The sequence below is a fragment of the Arachis duranensis genome, chromosome 8 (assembly GCF_000817695.3).
Source record: "Arachis duranensis cultivar V14167 chromosome 8, aradu.V14167.gnm2.J7QH, whole genome shotgun sequence".
NCBI classification, from domain to species: domain Eukaryota; kingdom Viridiplantae; phylum Streptophyta; class Magnoliopsida; order Fabales; family Fabaceae; genus Arachis; species Arachis duranensis.
Window position 1 is genome coordinate 8,665,660 of NC_029779.3, and position 19,273 is coordinate 8,684,932.

General features: G+C 35.9%; 2 protein-coding genes across 2 annotated transcripts; one reads left to right on the forward strand and one right to left on the reverse strand.

Annotated features, from left to right (window-relative positions):
* Positions 1 to 10,258: 10,258 nt before the first annotated feature.
* Positions 10,259 to 12,012, forward strand: LOC107460629 (glycolipid transfer protein 3). The gene is made up of 6 exons (XM_016079021.3): positions 10,259 to 10,613; positions 10,725 to 10,780; positions 10,882 to 11,012; positions 11,142 to 11,277; positions 11,424 to 11,567; positions 11,661 to 12,012. The coding sequence occupies exons 1-6, from the start codon at positions 10,418 to 10,420 to the stop codon at positions 11,694 to 11,696; spliced, it is 699 nt and encodes a 232-aa protein (XP_015934507.1). The 5' UTR covers positions 10,259 to 10,417; the 3' UTR covers positions 11,697 to 12,012.
* A 756-nt stretch (positions 12,013 to 12,768) lies between these two features.
* Positions 12,769 to 15,224, reverse strand: LOC107460538 (endoglucanase 25-like). Its single transcript, XM_016078911.3, has 6 exons — positions 14,921 to 15,224; positions 14,516 to 14,820; positions 13,714 to 14,190; positions 13,506 to 13,635; positions 13,247 to 13,419; positions 12,769 to 13,107 (listed from the first exon to the last, which is right to left on the reverse strand). Exons 1-6 carry the CDS (start codon positions 15,222 to 15,224, stop codon positions 12,769 to 12,771), a joined length of 1,728 nt encoding a protein of 575 aa, XP_015934397.1.
* Positions 15,225 to 19,273: the final 4,049 nt, after the last annotated feature.

Consider the following 19,273-nt stretch of genomic DNA (forward strand, 5'->3'; position numbering starts at 1 on the left):
ATATCCACAACCAAATATATCCAAAATACGCATCATATATATATATATCTAGTTGATAGCTAGAGTATATAGTTAAAACCATAAGTCTTACATAACCAAATCATAATCACTACCTAAATAGTTCAAGATTCAAAATAACATAACCCACACGAGGATCCTGCCTGTGACATATGGAGCATTGACATAATCTAGATTTTGAGCAAAGGTTTCATTACATAATTACTTAGCCCTTGGAAAGAAGAATGGCTCACCAAAATGACTAAGATCTACTGAGGGGCTGGTGGAATGGAACTTGGAATGACTCCTATATCTGAAAAATATGGGAATATAATAGGGTGAGTTTTGCAACTCAGTGAGCAAACATTACATCTATAACCCACACGAGACAATACAAAGTTTACCTTGAAAATTATATTTCTTTTCAGAGATGAGAAATTTATATTAATTAATTATACAAACAATAGATAATTAGTTAAGCGGATGAACTGAAATGGGAGTTCTCATTCCAGAAGTCAAATCAAATCAAATATTACACACCTAGGGCGGCTCCACCTCTAAGGGTAGTCCTTTCCTCTAGTGTGCCCGTACGGTATAACAGATCCAACGTGTGGCCTACACGTTAGGCTAGCAACGCCCCTGCTAGCTGAGGTCTGAGCCAGATGCATCTAGTGCTTATAACATACTACTAAATTCCATAGCAAATCAACATATATAGGATTGCATACCAAAATTTAATTAAAATTTAAATAAGGTCAAATAAGAAAACATTTATACTTTACAAAATATATAAATATCGTCTCGTGTGTATTTTTATAAAATTGTAAGTTTCACAAATCAATATTTATTTTCAAAAATTTAGAAATCACAATAATAAAATATTTTCAAACTCCAAAATTAATTATTCAACATAGATATTGATAATAATATATTTAAAAATAATTATAGATATAATATCCACTCACAACTTGATTCCAAAGAACCAGAAGCAACTCTGAGCGCGTCAACGAGCTACCAAATGATGTTCAATAATTCTACAACTCTAGAAATATGACAATAATGATATTTGTGAGCTACTAATATTGTCAATTAACATAATCTTACTCAATTTGACAAAAGTTTCAAATTTCCTAACAACAAAAGTCCCAAATTTTCTAACCCCTAATAACCCTAATTCGGATTTATATATACCCATAAATATAAAGATGACAAAAATTAGAGATATGGCTAATTATTGAGTCAAAGACTTACCTTGAAGCCTCAATAATAACCAGGACTCAAAGTTGAATGCTTCATTCACTCATTAAGTTGAAATTTTCTGATTTGGAGATTTTGAGAAAATGAGATTTAAAATAAATGGAGATAGAATAGAGAAGAAAAGGAAGCAAGATGATGAAGGTGAATTTAATGATATTGAGTGGTTGGTTGCAAGGAGAAGAGATGAAGAAATCTAGTTGGTAAGAGAAGAGAAATGAGGGTTTTACATTTTGATTTTTTTGAAAGAAAATGAAAGGGAAGGAGAACAGAGGGGGAGGGGGAGTGTCGAAGAAGATGAGAAGAGAGAAAGAAAATTTTAAGTGGGGGCATGTGCCCCCCACGTGTTCTCAACCTCTCTTTCTTTTTTTTTTCCTCACACTCTCGGTTATTACATTCTCTCCCCCTTAAGAAATTCACTCCCCGAATTTCAAACCCATAAACTATGATAAGTGTGATAGTTACCTTTAGACTCAAACAAATACAGATATTTGTCGCGCATTGCATCATCCACTTCCCAAGTTGCTTCTTCTACCGAATGATTCTTCCAAATAACTTTCACAAATGCTATCTCTTTAGAACGTAGTTTCTTTACTTAGCGATCTATTATAGCCACCGGTTCCTCTTCAAATGATAAATCTTCGTTTAGCTCTATGGCTTGTGGTGCAAGCACATGAGATGGGTCGGGAAGGTATTTGCGCAACATTGATACATGAAAGACTGGATGAATCATAGACAACTCAGACGGCAATGCCAAGCGGTAAGCAACTGCACCTATTCTGTTCAGTATCTCAAATGGACCAATGTATCAAGGATTAAGCTTGCCTCTTTTCCCAAACCTCATCATTCCTTTCATAGGCGACACTCTCAGAAATACCTGATCACCCACTGAAAACTCTAAGTTACGTCTTCTATCATCAACATAAGCCTTCTGCCTACTCTGAGCTGCTAATAAACGTTCTCTTATTATGCAAACCTTCTCAACCGCATCTTGTACCAAATTTGGCCCCAAAAGCTTAACCTCACCAACCTCAAACCACCCAATAGGTGACCTGCATCTTCTCCCATAAAGAGCCTCAAATGGTGTCATTTGAATGCTGACTTGATAACTATTATTATAAAAGAACTTGATCAAAGATAGATAGCTGTCCCAATTTTCACCAAAATCTAGAACACAACACCTTAACATGTCTTCCAATATCTGGATCGTCCTCTCTGATTGCCCATCGGTTTGAGGGTGAAAATCTGTGCTAAGATCTAGACGAGTTCCTAACGTTTTTTGAAAAGATTTCCAAAAATGAGAGGTAAACTGGGGCCCGCGATCTGAAATAATGGACACTGGAATTTCATGTAGCTTAACTATCTCATCAACATAAAGTTGAGCATACCGAGCTGCACTGAAAGTTGTTTTCACCGGAAGAAAGTGAGCTGACTTCGTCATTCTATCCACAATTATCCAAATTAAATCAAAACCTTTAAAACTACGAGGTAAACCTGTTACAAAATCTATTGTAATCCTTTCCCACTTCCATTCAGGTATCTCAATCTGTTGTAATAACCCAGCAGGTCTTTGATGTTCAGCTTTAACTTGTTGGCAAGTTAAGCAATGAGAAACAAAAACTCCTATGTCTTTCTTCATGCCTTCCCACCAAAACAATTGTTTCAAATCTTGATACATCTTATTGGAGCCTGGATGAACGGTATACTTAGAATTGTGAGCCTCCTCCAAAATAGCTTTCTTCAAGTCGGGGTTATCTGGCACACATAAGCGTTGACCACAACGCAATACATCTTGATCAAGAGAAAAGTCTGAGTTCCTCCCATTGCGAACATCTTCCATAAGCTTTCTTAGTTTCGGATCATCACTTTGTGCAACCTTGATCTGTTCTATTAGGGAAGATTGTGCTCGAACATGTGCTAAGAAAATTCCTGATTCTCCGAGGTCAAATTGAATTTCACCGGCCTCCAATTGATGGACTTCTTCAACAATTGGTCTCCTTCCAAGAGTGATATGGACCAAGCTACCCATAGATTTTCTACTGAGGGCATCTGCTACAACATTTGCCTTTCCAGGATGATACAAAATGGTACAATCATAATCTTTTAGCAACTCTATCCATCTCTGTTGCCTCAAATTTAAATCCTTCTGTTGAAATGTATACTTCAAATTCTTGTGATTCGTATAGATTTCACAGGTCTCACCATAAAGGTAGTGTCTCTAAATCTTTAAAGCAAAGATGACCGCTGCCATTTCAAGGTCATAAGTTGGATAATTCTGCTCATGCTTCTTGAGTTGTCGCGAGGCATAGGTAATGACACGGCCATGCTGCATTAATACAGAACCAAGTCCTATCCGAGATGCATCGCAAAAGGCTGAGAATCCCCCAGACCCAGAAGGTAAAACAAGAACTGGTGCTGAGGTTAGACAAGACTTAAGTGTCTGAAAACTTCCCTCACAAGTTTCTGACCATTGAAACTTCACATTCTTCTGAGTTAACTTGGTTAATGGTGCCAAAATTCTCGAGAAGTCCTTGATGAATCACCGATAGTAGCCGGCCAACCCTAGAAAGCTACGAATTTCTGTCACTGTAGTAGGCCTTGGCCACTTTTGAACGGCTTCAACCTTCTTTGGATCCACCATGATTCCATCTTTTGATACCACATGCCCCAAGAATGTCACTTGATGAAGCCAAAACTCACATTTAGAAAACGAAGCATAGAGCTTATGATCCCTTAAGGTTTGTAATACAATCCTCAAATGATACTCATGCTCCGTAGCACTTTTCGAATACACCAAGATATCATTGATGAAGACGATAACAAAGCGATCTAAGAAAGGTTTGAAGACTCGATTCATTAAGTCCATGAAAGCTGTAGGCGCATTCGTCAGACCAAAGGACATTACTAAGAACTCATAGTGCCCATAGCGAGTACAAAAGGAAGTTTTTGGAATGTCTTCCTTTTTTATCTTTAATTGATGGTACCCTGAACGCAGGTCAATTTTTGAGAAACAGGTAGCTCCTTGAAGTTGATAAAACAAATCATCAATCCTGGGCAATGGATACTTGTTGCGAACAGTTATCTTATTGAGCTGACGATAATTCACACATAGTCACATCGTTCCATCCTTCTTCCTTACGAATAGAACAAGAGCTCCCCACGGAGAAGTGCTAGGACGAATGAATCCTTTCTCTAGCATATCTTCCAATTGAACTTTTAATTCTCGTAACTCAGTTGGAGCCATACGATAGGGAGGAATGGACACAGGTTGGACTCCCGGAGCCAATTCTATGGAAAACTCAACTTCACGGTCAGGCGGCATCCCCGGTAGCTCATCAGGGAACACGTCAGGGAATTCTCTAACAATAGGAACCTGATCAAGACTAGGCACTTTGGCATCAACATCTCTAACAACTGCCAGAAATCCTTGGTTTCCCTTATCCATCAATTGCATAGCTCTCATAGATGAGATGATGCTAGCTAAAGTGGGACAGTCATCACCCTTAAAAACAAAAGGTGAGATACCCGGTATGTCAAACTTCACAGTTTTGGAGTAATAGCCCACATCAGCATGACAAGCTGCTAACCAATCCATGCCTAAGATGACATCAATATCTTCCATTGGTTCTAAAAGGATCAAATCAGCTAAGGTTTCAACGGTATTAATTCTAACAACACAAAACTGAAATACGACTCGAACTATCGTGGAGACTCCAAGCGGAGTGCCAATATGAAATGGGTGGGATAACAGTTCAGGTTGTTTATCGAAACGAGATGCAAGATGTGGAGATACATATGAATAATGAGAACCCGTATCAAATAACACTCGAGCATCTAAAGAACAAACTTGTAAAGTACCTGCCACCACAGCATGAGAAGCTTGAGCATCTTGATGTGTTAAAGCATACACACATGCCTGACCTCTTCCTCTTTGGCTCCCTCCTCTGTTATAAGTCTGATCCCTGCCACCTGCTCCTCTGCCACTAGGACCAGAAGAATTTCCAATAGACATAGCTGAAGATGATGGCATTGGTGTTGTAGGACATGCAATTCCTAGAGCAAAGCCTCCTCTAGGATTTGGACAATCCCTCCTAAGATGACCAGATTGACCACAACCAAAACATGCACCAGTAGCCTTGAAACATATACCAGAATGGTAACTCCCACACTGAAGACAATAGGGCTGAGCTGGCCTTGTCTGATTTGAACCCTGTGCACTAGATTGAGAGGTGCTCTTAACAAAAGGTCTGGGATTCGAAACACTCATGGGAGCAGATCCAGAAGAAGCAACCCCACCAAAAGATGCTTGAGGACGAGCTCGATACCCCGAATAATCTTGCTGATTAGTTTGACCATGATGAGACTTAAATCCTCCTAAACTAGATCCACCAGAAAATTGTCCCTTCATCTTGGGCTTTTTACCAACATCCTTAAAAGCATTTCTCTCTGCTATCCCAGCTTTAATTCCATAGGCAGAGTTTAGGACATCCTTAAAAGACATGCATCAGACTTCAGGCATAAGAGTAGTGAACATAGGTTCTGCCAATCCACGAATGAAACGACGAACTTTCATCTCTTCTGAATTCACCAAGTATGGAGCACTCTTAGAAAGCCTAGTAAACTCCTTAGCATACTCAGTCACTGTTATATTCTCTTGCCTTAATCTTTCAAAGGCAATTGCATCTTCTGCTTGCTTGTTAGCTGGATAAAATCGAGCAAGAAACTCTTCAGTAAACTCTTCCCAAGAAGGAGGAGGAAGTCTAGCTGCTTCTTTGCTCTCAAGAAGAGACTCATACCAATATCTTGCTGAACCACGCAAGTTGTAGGATACTAACTCAACAGCCCATTCTTTGGTGCACTTGAGAGCTCGAATAGCTTTCTTTGCATCCTCTAGATATTGTTGTGGATCTTCATCCAATGAATCTCCATTGAAAGTGGACGAATTCAACTTCAAATACTTTTCAATTGGCGGCTCTTGATCCCCAAACAATTGATGAACCCTATGAGGCTCAGGATTTGGCGCATTAGGAAGTCTCGCTTCACCCTTATTTTGATTTGTTAGAACCTGTAACACCGTATTAAGAGTTTGATTCATTCCCCTCAATTCAGCTGCTAAGTTCGGTTGACCCTCTCTTACTGCGGGGTTCTCTTGAACTCTCTCGCGGGGTATCTCTCCTTCGTGCCTATCAGCTATCCTTTGGCTCCTTGGCCTTTGTCGAAGCGCTCCAAGTGGCGGAGAAACTGCCCTACTGGATTCAGTAGTATCAGGAGCACCAACAGCTCCACCACGTCTTTTCTTAGGTGGCATCTTCCACCTATCGAGTAAGTAGAGCGATTGAATCACCAACGACATATGTATATGGAGTTCGAAGACAATAGGACAGACAGAAAGAATTATGAGACCAAAAGATTGAGGACAACTTCCTATAGGCCTCTAGTAACATCACACTTTGTGAAAATGGGCCGGCTTCCATTTGCACAATTGTGATCTTACTGAAGGATACTTGCTCCATATTACACAGAAAAACCTAAAGCTCTGATACCACTTCGTCATGACCCGAATCAAGCCATGACTGGCGCTCAAGAGACAAGTCCCTCAGCAAGGCAAACGACCAAATTTTCAGAAAAACGGACAGAATCTCCTCTGTTTCTAGGACCTTACCAATATAAATATTAACTTCCTGTATTAATAATAAACCTCCATTTTCAAAGACAACAACAACAACGTACTCCAAATTATATCCACAACCAAATATATCCAAAATACGCATCATATATATATATATATATATCAAGTTGATAACTAGAGTCCTTGGAAAGAAGAAGAGCTCACCAAAATGACTAAGATCTACTAAGGGGCTGGTGGAATGAAACCTGGAATGACTCCTGTATCTGAAAAATATGGGAATATAATAGGGTGAGTTTTGCAACTCAGTGAGCAAACATTACATCTATAACCCACACGAGACAATACAGAGTTTACCTTGAAAATTATATTTCTTTTCAGAGATGGGAAATTCATATTAATTAATTATACAAACAATAGATAATTACTTAAGCGGATGAACTGAAATGGGAGTTCTCATTCCAGAAGTCAAATCAAATCAAATATTACACACCTAGGGCGGCTCCACCTATAAGGGTAGTCCTTTCCTCTAGTGTGTCCGTACGGTATAACAGATCTAACGTGTGGCCTACACGTTAGACTAGCAACGCCCTTGCTAGCTGAGGTCTGAGCCAGATGCATCTAGGTTAACGTCATAACCGCCGTTAACTACGGTTTTTTAGTCAGAGTCTCCCAAACCAATCCAAACCAAATCACTTATAAAAATCTCTAGTGCTTATAACATACTACTAAATTCCATAGCAAATCAATATATATAGGATTGCATACTAAAATTTAATTAAAATTTAAATAAGGTCAAATAAGAAAACATTTATACTTTACAAAATATATAAATATCGTCTCGTGTGTATTTTTATAAAATTGTAAGTTTCACAAATCAATATTTATTTTCAAAAATTCAGAAATCACAATAATAAAATTTTTTCAAACTCCAAAATTAATTATTCAACATAGATATTGATAATAATATATTTAAAAACAATTATAGATATAATATCCACTCACAACTTGATTCCAAAGAACCGGAAGCAACTCTGACTGCGTCAACGAGCTACCAAATGATGTCCAATAATTCTACAACTCTAGAAATATGACAATAAAGATAATTGTGAGCTATTAATATTGTCAATTAACATAATCTTACTCACCTTGACAAAAGTCCCAAATTTTCTAACCGTTAATAACCCTAATTTGGATTTATATATACCCATAAATATAAAGATGAAAAAAATTGGAGATATGGCTAATTATTGAGTCAAAGAGTTACCTTGACGCCTCAATAATAACCAGGACCCAAAGTTGAATGCTTCCTTCACTCATTAAGTTGAAATTTTTTTATTTGGAGATTTTGAGAAAATGAGATTTGAATAAATGGAGATAGAATAGAGAATAAAATGAAGCAAGATGATGAAGGTGAATTTGATGATATTGAGTGGTTGGTTGCAAGGAGAAGACATTAAGAAATCTAGTTGGTAAGAGGAGAAAAATGAGGGTTTTACATTTTGATTTTTTGAAAGAAAATGAAAGAGAAGGAGAACAGAGAGGGAGGGGATGTGTCGAAGAAGATGAGAAAAGAGAAAAAAAATTTTAAGAGGGGGCATATGCCCCCCACGTGTTCTCAACCTCTTTTTCTTTTCTTTTTTTTTTCCTCACACTCTCGGTTATTACACTCCTTCTCCTCGAAGCATAAGCAGCGCTGCTATTTCTCTCATCTCTAACGGTTCGGACTGCATTGTGTCGGAAAAAAAGGAAATGGAACCTTGGGGATTCATGGGTTGAAAGTGCTCTTATGCATGATTGATTGTACCATCATGTGTTCTAAAGACATAAATTTAATCCACTAAAAAGATTTTCTAGAGAAAAAATATAAAGTTTAGGGCTGAGCGTGTGATTTACATATTTAATATAATTATTTAATAAATTATAATTTAATATAATTATTTATTTTAAAGATAACTTGTCATATAGTAAGTTATTGTTAGATACCACAAGTTCCTCTAAGAAGAAATTTCTTCTCTTCGAAGCATGAGCAGGGATATTATTTCTCTTTTCTCTAACGGTTCAGACGGCATTGTATCAGAAAAAAGAAAATGGAATTTTGGGAATTCATGAGTTGAAAGTGCTCTTATGCATCATTGATTGCACCAATGTATTCTAAAGACATAAATTTAATTTACTAAAAAAGTTTTCTAGAAAAAAAAATATAAAGCTTAGGACTAAGTGTGTGATTTGCGTTTTTATTATCATTTTGTGAAGAAAATAAAAAATATAAGATGAAAAAATATCACATCTAATTTAAAATTTTAAAATATTTAAATTAATACACTTCTTATCTTATAAATTTCTTAATTTTTTTTGTTTTTTTTTACGTGAAACTAAGTTTATACGCTTTTTACACTTACAACATTACCATAAGGCACATAATAACTAAACTCCATTCTGTAAGGTAGCGTTTGGTGGAGAGATAGAGACAGAAAGACTGAGACTGAGAGACAGAGACTGAGAGACAGGGATTGAAACAAATCTCAGTATTCTGTTTGGTGCAAAATAGGAGACATGAATTGAAATAAGAATGAAACTCTAATTTAATTTGCACAAAGGGTAAAATTGGAATTAATTAATTGAAATGAAAGTATTTAAGGTATAAAATGTTATTAAAGTTTCAGTCTCCATCTCTAAAAATTTCAGTCCCCTGTGTCTCTACCTTTTGGAGGTACTGAAATACTGAAATTTTGGAGACAGAGACAAAAATTTTAGTACCAGTCTCTGAACTAACAAACACAATACTGAATCTCAGTCTCTCAGTCTCTGTTTCAGTACCTGAAAACAAACGCTACCTAATAGTTGCAATTCAGAACAATAACAATCAATGCAATTGTTGATCTGAGCCATTAATTTAATTTATTTAAACTCAAAAGATACTAATCAATAATCATGGAATATCTTAGGCTCCCAAAGTACTAGCAGACCCAATGATTAAAGTATATCATAGTACTGCTCCCAAGGCCCAATAATGAAGCTAATTACTTAACACAAATAGCAAGATCAAGCATGTATAATATCAAAGCACCACATGGTAGTTCATCACAGACGGTTAGATTGTAAAGCCCTTGTCTATTTCAAGTATGGGACCTACATGGACTTGATTTATTCAGATAACGTTTTATTGTTTTCTTTAATATAAGGTTAGATGATAAACCCAAGGTCAAATATAATGTCACAATCAAATAGTTCATTGGAGATTAAAAAAAAAAATTGATAGCTCAAGAGTTTTATTACCGTAGAAATTAAAAGAACAATGATGTAACTAGATGTGTAGAACAACAATTTAATAATTGATGGCACAGCAAGATTAGTTTAGTTCTTCTATTTCCAGCAACTTGTGATCAAAATATAGGAAGCTTCATTGCTATTCATCTCTCTTTCTATCTATCTATTTCCATATGCATATAAAGTATTTGATAAAAGTCCAAGCTTAGTTTTATATATATAAGAGAGAAGAGGAAGAGGGACAAGGAAGGAACATAGCATAGGTGAGAGATGAAGAGGAAAAGGGATATGGAGAAGAAGAGTTCAGAGATAAGCTCTGCCATTGAAGAGTTATCTATGATGGTTGTTATTAAACCTTCTGCAGTTGGAGGGAATCATGAACATCATGAAGATGGTGCTTCTGCTACAGAACAAATCCCCACAAAGCCTTTTCTATCTATATGTCACTTGGTTCTACAAGTTCTTGGTTGGTTTTTCACTCTCTTTGTTTTCTCAAAAACATGAATAGTAGGAATGTGATGTAGCAACTAACACACACATTGTCCTTTTGCTTCTTTTTTTTTTTATGCTCTTGTAGATAAGATAGGGCCAACCATGGCTGTCTTGAGACAAGACATTCACCAGAATATTAAGGTAAAAATAGTCAATGCTTAACCTTGAAAGGAGGGAAAATCTGTTACTGTATGGTAACTTTTGGCACTATCTAAACTGTTTTAAGTTCTTTTTCACTGCAGAGATTGGAATTGATGTATGAATCAAACCCATCATTGAATTCAAATTTGGTTGAGATGTTGAAATTAGAAGCTAGTAAAGGCACTGCAAGGAAGAGGTGTAGTTGTAGTAAAGCCCTTGTTTGGCTCACAAGGTTAGCAACTACAAAATTTGCATAATCAGCTCATAAGATTGTTCAGGAAAAGAAAAAGGGTCAATTAGTTTACTTGCTTTCGATATTTTAAGTTGCGTAAGTTTTACTTAGAGAGGTGGCACTCTGCAGATCCCTTGATTTTGCCATGGCTCTGTTACAGTCACTTGCAAAAGATCCTAACAAGAGTATGGAACAAGTAGTTGAAGAATCTTATGCTGCAACTTTGACTCCATGGCATGGATGGATTTCCTCAGCTGCTTTTAGAGTAATAATTTCCATTTGTTCAATCAAAATTTTTCTTTTATGATTCTAGTTGGATTCCACAGGCTACCCTTCAATCATATAAAAGCTTGCAATTGCATAGTTAGCATGGTGGCTAAACTTGATAGAAATGACACTATTTATTTGCAGGTGGCTATAAAACTAGTCCCAGATCGCAAAACTTTCATGAATCTCCTTAGAGAAAAAGATGAAACTTGTGAGGCCCTAAAGGAGAAAATGCAGATGTTGGTTTCTTTGCTTGTTCCTTTTCTTGAAGATATCCATTGTATTCTAGTAAGCCTCAATTTTCATTCTTCATAACATATTGTTCATATCATAGTGATACCAATTTTAGTGTTAGGTGCTTACAAATATTTATTTTTGCAGAAAGTGTATAACTTGGACAGGCTGAAGTCAACCTGAAGTCAAATAAGAATCAAGAATCCATGTATAGTTTATCTTTATCATGTAAATGGCTTGTACAGTGAAATTTGTATCCAAACAACTCTGTAGTTGCAAGTTTGCAAAAGGCTGATTAGCATAGAAAGTTTTAACAAATTATACATCAAAGTTTTGTTAGTTGAGTTTGAATCCCAATCTATTTGCTTGGTGGATCCAATTTAAGGCTATGCTACGTCCAAAAGGGGCAAACTTGATTAGTTTAAATGATACGTGTCAAAATTTGTACACACAAGAGAAGAGTGAATTGTCTTATTTAAGGCTGTGTTTGGTTGCTGTCTATGCCTATCTTAGACATAAATATTTAGAAAGACACACTCACGTACAAAATACATGTATTTAGTATCTTGCTAGAAAGTTGACACAGATATTAGACATGAGACATAGTTTTTTATTACAATTTTATCCTTTCAAAATTTTTAAAATTCTACTTTCTACTCTCATCACCTTGATCACCAACAACTTCTTCCTTATTGGAGGTAAAATTGGCTTTTAATGATAAATGTGTATATATCTTCTAGTGTTATAACAACCAAACAGACTACATGTATTCATGTATGTGTTTGCGTTCATGTATGTCTGTGTCTGCATTTTTATTGTTCTGAGATAATAAGCAAATATAGCGTTAATATACATGGAAAGATTACGTTACAGTTTAATATGCATGTTTGACAAATTAAGTCCCTTACAAATTTTATTGTAAGATAATTAGGCCCACAAAAAATATCATTATAAGATGAATTACTCCTTTTTAAAATGACAGAGAACTATATATATGACGGAAGTAAGTATTGAAGACTTCTAGAGAATAAAAATTTGTTGAAGAGTAAAATCTCTAATCTAAAATTTCTTGAAGACCAATTTAAGTGTTTACTTACTATAAAACATAAAAAGCTCTCCATTGGTGAATATCTTATTTATAAAATCTTTTGCTCTGTTCTTCTCACAAAATTGGATATGAAATTTACACTAAGATCAAAAGATTGTGTAAAAATGAAACCAATTTGATCAAACATAGTATAGCAAACGGAGAAGTTCAAAATGAATCTTTCAAGCCACTTGAGTTATCAGAAAGTGCAATAAGTGCTGCAACTAAACCAGCATTGCTTGCTATGTTTGGCTCAGTGAACCTTGAATTGTTCCTTTGATCTATGAAACCATCATGCATGTCTGGCCCTCCCACCATGGCTCCAACAAGAACTTGCAGATTCGGATCCTTCGAGTTGAGCCATTTCTTGCCACCATCACAACTATAATGCTTCTTATCATCCCATGGAATTGATGCACTTCTGTGATGAACTTGCACTGGAAATTTGTCACCATGTCCCACTAAGTAACTCATCTTCAAAGGATTCTGTCCCAATATGTAGTTAACCTGAGGAGCAAGTAACACAAGGAATCAACATTATAGTATAGTTTTTAGAATTATGCTATTTTAAATGGAAAGTGTTACATGAAAAACATAATTAGAATATTTGTACTCTTTTATCTATGATCATTTAATAGGAATTTGCCTGAGAACTAGCAAATTCGCGAAGCATAGCCACCGAAAACACATTACTCTTGCATTTTGCACCAGAGAACTTGAGATGATGAAGATAATCACTATACAATTTACTGAGGAATGATGCTGTTGCAGCATACTCTAGTAATGGCCCATTATCATCTTTCATGATAATCAATCCACCTACAATTATCATGAATCATATAAATAGATAATGAACACTAATTACACACATGAAAATCTATTGATAGAGCAACTTTAGAATTTACCAGGTGTCCTGCTAAAATCATTGAACAGCAAAGAGCACATGAGGGAGTGTGTTGAGTTTGATGAGAGCCTCAAAGCATGTTCATACAATCCTCCAGGATCACGAAAATATCGAATTCTTGTTAGCAAAACCTGCCAAGAATCCAAGATCAGTACATTAGAATTTCAAGTGTAAGTAGTTTAGTCCTACATCAGTTAATTTTAGATTACCGCGAGCGCATTGAGCTTGTTGTTCCAATCAAAGGTTCCATTATCAAAATCTGATTCATTGTTCTTGGCAGATTTAAAAGTCTCAGTAGCATAATCAAGGTAAGTTAAGTTTCCAGTAGCAAGAAACAACCATGTTCCTCCCCATGCCAATTCATCTTTGTAACTTGATGATTTGTAGAAATCTCTTGCTTGTTTTCCACATGCATCAACCATTGTGTAAGTTCCTTGCTTCTTTGGATCTTCACTTGTGACTAACTTGTGTAGAGTTTCTGCTGCTTTGACTAGTTTCATTGAGTATTCTGTGTCATTTTTTAATACCATAGATGATGCAGATAATGCTGCAACAATTTCACCTCCTAAATCTGAAGCAGAACTGTCACAAATTGAAACTGGTCTTGCATAATCCATGTCTTCAGGTCTTTGCCAGCAGCTTATATCATTTTTTGGCTCTCCCTTATCACTAATGGTATTTCCAACCTAATCAAATAGAAGGTGGAAAAAAAAAGTAAATTAAGTTTTTGGTTATGTAAAATCAGCAATTCACAATTTTGGTTCACAAGTTTCCAAATGTGAAACTAGTCCTACTCCTATTGAAATACAATCATCCAATGAGTACAGTATAAATACAATCATCCAATCATATTCGTTCTTTTAGATAACAATTCATGTGATTAATGTAAAAAGTAGTTATTTTTGCTTATGTGGTGTTACGTAATTGGATCCAAGTATGAAACTGTTTTATACTGATAGTATATCAAAATTAACTTCAAGAAACAATGATACAAATTTAATATAAGTTTACCTGCGAGTATATTGTAAGGTTAGATTTAGATGAAGTTGGGAGAATGAACACCTTTAGGAGATAGTCACTTCCCCATCTGATTATGTCCCTAACATGTTGCAGCTCACCAAGATCAGCATATTTACTATGATATTCCATCACACTCCAACTCAACAAGGTTGTAGTATAAGCTGTGGTGAAAGTAAATTTAATGTTATTGCCAGAGTCATAGAATCCACCAACAAGATCAGTATCTGCTGATTTTCCATCGCCTAATCCTGAATCGCCTCGAAATTTCACTGGGCTGTTCTTCGGATAGTGTCCAGCTTCAAAGACAAAAAGTTAAAAATTAAAAACATAATGATCTGAAGAAAATATGTTACACAAAGAGAAGTAGTGTAGTGTAGTATAGTATAGTACTAGTACATTTTTGTGCATCATAAAAAGTTAGAGCATGGTTAATTGCGAGTTTGAAATTGATTGAAGTTCCTTGATGCTTGTTCTTATGGGGTAAAAAGTGCAAGATTAGAACCAATGCTATGATGGCAAGAATGATTGTTAATGAAACAAGAAGGAAATTACGGAATTGGTCCTTATCAGTGATAACAAGATTGTAGTGATAATATTTTTGGTAGTGAGAATGAGAAGGGAAAGGTTGATAGGCAGAGGAAGAATCTGAAAGTGAATGAGTATATGTAAGAGGCAGCTTCTCTAACTCAAAAGTTGCCATACTTGGTTGAAATTGAAGATGGATTTACATAGTATATGGTATTGATTGATATTCATAATTCGTAATATGGGTTGATATTCCAAAGCATAGGTTTGTCTTTGTTCTAAGTTTGCCGTCCAAAAAGAGGAGAATTTTGTTAGGCTTAATCTAATATAAAATTTGTTCTACCCTGAATTTCTAACTAACGAAAAAATATTTGTATAGTCCTCTGAGATGATTTTGGTTTCTACTTTTAGTATGAAATCCATTTCACATTTTTCTTGTGACTATCCATTGAGTATTGGTTACTAACTACAGTAATTTTTATATGGAAGTTCCCATCTTGTACTTCATTAATCATTATACTACACATAACGCATGCATGATTTGGTAACAAAGGAGGAAGGTTTCGTTATGATGAGTTTGGAAAACTCTAAGCTAATATTTGTGATGACTAAATATTATTACTTTGATAAATAGTAAAAATATTAATTCACATATTGTTGTGAAATAAAAGATATATTAAATATAAAATAAAGATGTATTAATATAAGACTCTAGCATTAAAATAATTAGCTCAATAATATTATTATATTGCTGTGTGTGTAATCTATTTGCCTCGTCCATGCTTTTATAGGCAAATGAATTCAACCTTTCAAACCATATTAATTGTGCTGTCATGAGAATTTGTTTCTTTCACCATAGAAAATCAGATCTACCATCAATGAGCATCCATCCTTATCCTTGTTGTAACACTCCCCTTTGGATGCTCATTTAGGAATATGCATCATTAAAACCTTACTAAAGAAAAACCCAGTGGGAAAAAAAACTTTAGTGAAGGAAAAAGAGTACAATATCCTTTGTGACGGGGACTGCCTCATTAAAAACTTTGTCAAGAAAAATCCAATGGGAAAAAAACCTGACCAAGAAAAAAAGAGTACAGTCTCCCCCTCATACCGACATCATTTAATGTCTCGAAATTGGCGCATCCTAATCTCATGTACCAATCTCTCAAAAGAGGATTTTGGGAGTGACTTTGTAAATAAATCTGCCAGATTGTCACTTGAACGAATCTGTTGGACATCAATTGTCCCTTGATTTTGAAGATCTTGAGTGAAGAAGAATTTGTGAGAAATATGCTTTGTTCTATCACCTTTGATGTATCCACCTTTAAGTTAAGCAATGCATGCTGTATTATCTTCAAGCAGGACAGTTGGAGCTATCTTATGATCAATTAGTCCACATGATGACAGAATATATTAAATCAAACTCCTCAGCCAAAAACACTCATGACTAGCTTTATGAATCGCCAGTATTTCAGTATGATTAGAGGAGGTTGCTGCTATCGTCTGTTTCGTGGACCTCCATGATATAGCTGTACCACCATATGTGAACAGATATCCTGTTTGAGATATCCCTTTATGTGGATCAAACAAGTATCCAGCATCTGCATAGCCACTAATTGTGACTTGGATCCATAGGGATAAAACAATCCCATATCAACCGTTCCATGAAGATATCGAAAGATTTGCTTGATTCCACTCCAATGTCTTCTGGTTGGAGAGGAACTATATCTTGCTAGTAAATTCACCGCGAATCATATGTCAGGTCGCGTATTATTAGCAAGATACATTAGCGCTCTAATGGCACTAAGATATGGTACTTCAGGACCAAGGATATCTTCATTCTCTTCTTTAGGGCGGAATTGATCCTTTTCCACATCCAAAGATCTTACGATCATTGGAGTACTTAATGGATGTGACTTATCCATATAAAATCTTTTCAAGATCTTTTCTGTGTATGTTGTTTGATGAATAAAGATCCCACTTTTTATATGCTCGATTTGTAGGCCGAGACAAAACTTAGTCTTTCCAAGATCTTTCATCTCAAACTCTTCTTTTAGAGTTTTTATAATTGTTGGAATCTCTTCAGGAGTCCCAATGATATTTAAATCATCAACATACACAGCAATTATAATGAACCCAGATGTAGTTTTCTTTATGAAACACATGGGCAGATATCATCATTCTTGAATCCGTTTTTTGGCCAGATACTCAGTAAGACGATTATACCACATTCGTCCAGATTGCTTTAGACCATATAAAGATCTTTGCAATTTGACTGAGTATAACCCTTGCGAATATTCATTGGATGGTTTAGATATCTTTAGTCCTTCAGGGACTTTAATATAGATATCCCGATCTAATGAGCCGTATAAATAGGTTGTTACCACATCCATTAAATGCATATGCAGTTTATGATATGCAGCTAAACTGACCAAATAACGCAATGTTATCGCATCCACTACAGGGGAATATGTTTCTTCATAATTTATACCGGGCCTTCGTGAAAAACCTTGTGCCACAAGTCGAGCTTTATAGCGCACAACTTCATTTTTCTCATTTCGTTTTCTCACAAATACCCACTTATATCCAACAGGTTTTACATCTTCAGGTGTACGGACTACAGGTCCAAAGACTTCACGTTTTGCAAGTGAGTCTAATTCAGCCTTCATGGCTTCTTTCCATTTTGGCCAATCATTCCTTTGTCGACATTCTTCGACTGATCTTGGCTCAAGATCCTTACTTTCATGCATGATATTTAATGCCACATTATATGCAAATATTTCATTGACAATTGTCTTATTTCGGTCCCATTTCTCTCCTGTAAAGACATAATTTATCGAGATCTCGTCATTTTCACAATTTTCAGGTACCTGAACGTCTTCTGGCGTTATATCAGAATTTTGGACAACTGCAGGTGTCTTTACTATGTCTTTTTCAACAGGAATATTATTTACTTCTTTTCTCTTTCGAGGATTTTTATCTTTGGAACCGACAGGCTTGCCACACTTCTGGCGTGAATTTGCTTCAGTGGCTACTTGTCCTACTGGGACATCAATTCGAATTGGAACATTTTCCGCTGGTATATAAGATTTGGTTATCCTCTTTGTATTGGAAAATGCATCAGGCAATTCATTTGCTATTCTTTGCAAATGTATAATCTTTTGAACTTCCAATTCACATTGTCCTGTTCGAGGATCTAAATGCATCAACGATGATGCATTCCAGTTAAGTTCCTTTTCAGGAAGCTTATTCTCTCCCCCTAATGTTGGAAATTTTGATTCATCAAAATGACAATCCACAAACCGGGCTTTAAATACATCTCCAGTTTGTATTTCAAGATACCTCACTATAGAGGGAGAATCATATCCAACATATATTTCCCAATTTTCTTTGGGGTCCCATTTTGGTGCGATTAGGTGGTGCAATGGGAACATATATCGCACACCCAAATATTCTTAAATGGGAAACATTTGGCTGCTGGCCAAAAGCTAGTTGCATAGGAGAGAACTGAAGGTAACTCGTTGGCCTCAAACGAATAAGTGCTGCGGCATGTAAAATAGCATGCCCCCAAACCGAGTTTGGGAGATTTGTTCTCATAAGTAAGGGTCTAGTAATTAATTGGAGGCGTTTAATAAGTGATTCTGCTAACCCATTTTGTGTGTGAACATAAGCTACTGGATGTTCAACACTTATTCCATTAGCCATACAATAAGCATCAAAGACTTGGGAAGTAAATTCACCAGCATTATCAAGACGAATTGCTTTGATTGGATTTTCTGGAAATTGTGCTTTTAATCAAATAATTTGAGCCAGTAATCTCGCAAACGGCAGGTTGCGAGAAGATAATAAGCACACATATGACCATCTCGAAGATGCGTCTATTAGGACCATAAAATATCTAAAAGATCCACATGGTGGATGAATAGGTCCACATATATCACCTTGAATCCTTTCTAGGAATTCAGGGGACTCAAATCCAACCTTTACTAATGATGGCCTTAAAATTAACTTTCCCTGAGGACATGCAGCACAACAAAATTCACTAGTTTTAAGAATCTTCTGGTTCTTTAGTGAATGTCCATGAGAGTTTTCAATAATTCTCCTCATCATGGTTGTTCCCGGATGACCCAATCAGTCGTGCCAAGTTATGAACTCATTTGAGTTAGTAAACTTCTGGTTTACAATGGCATGTGATTCAATTGCACTAATCTTGGTATAATACAA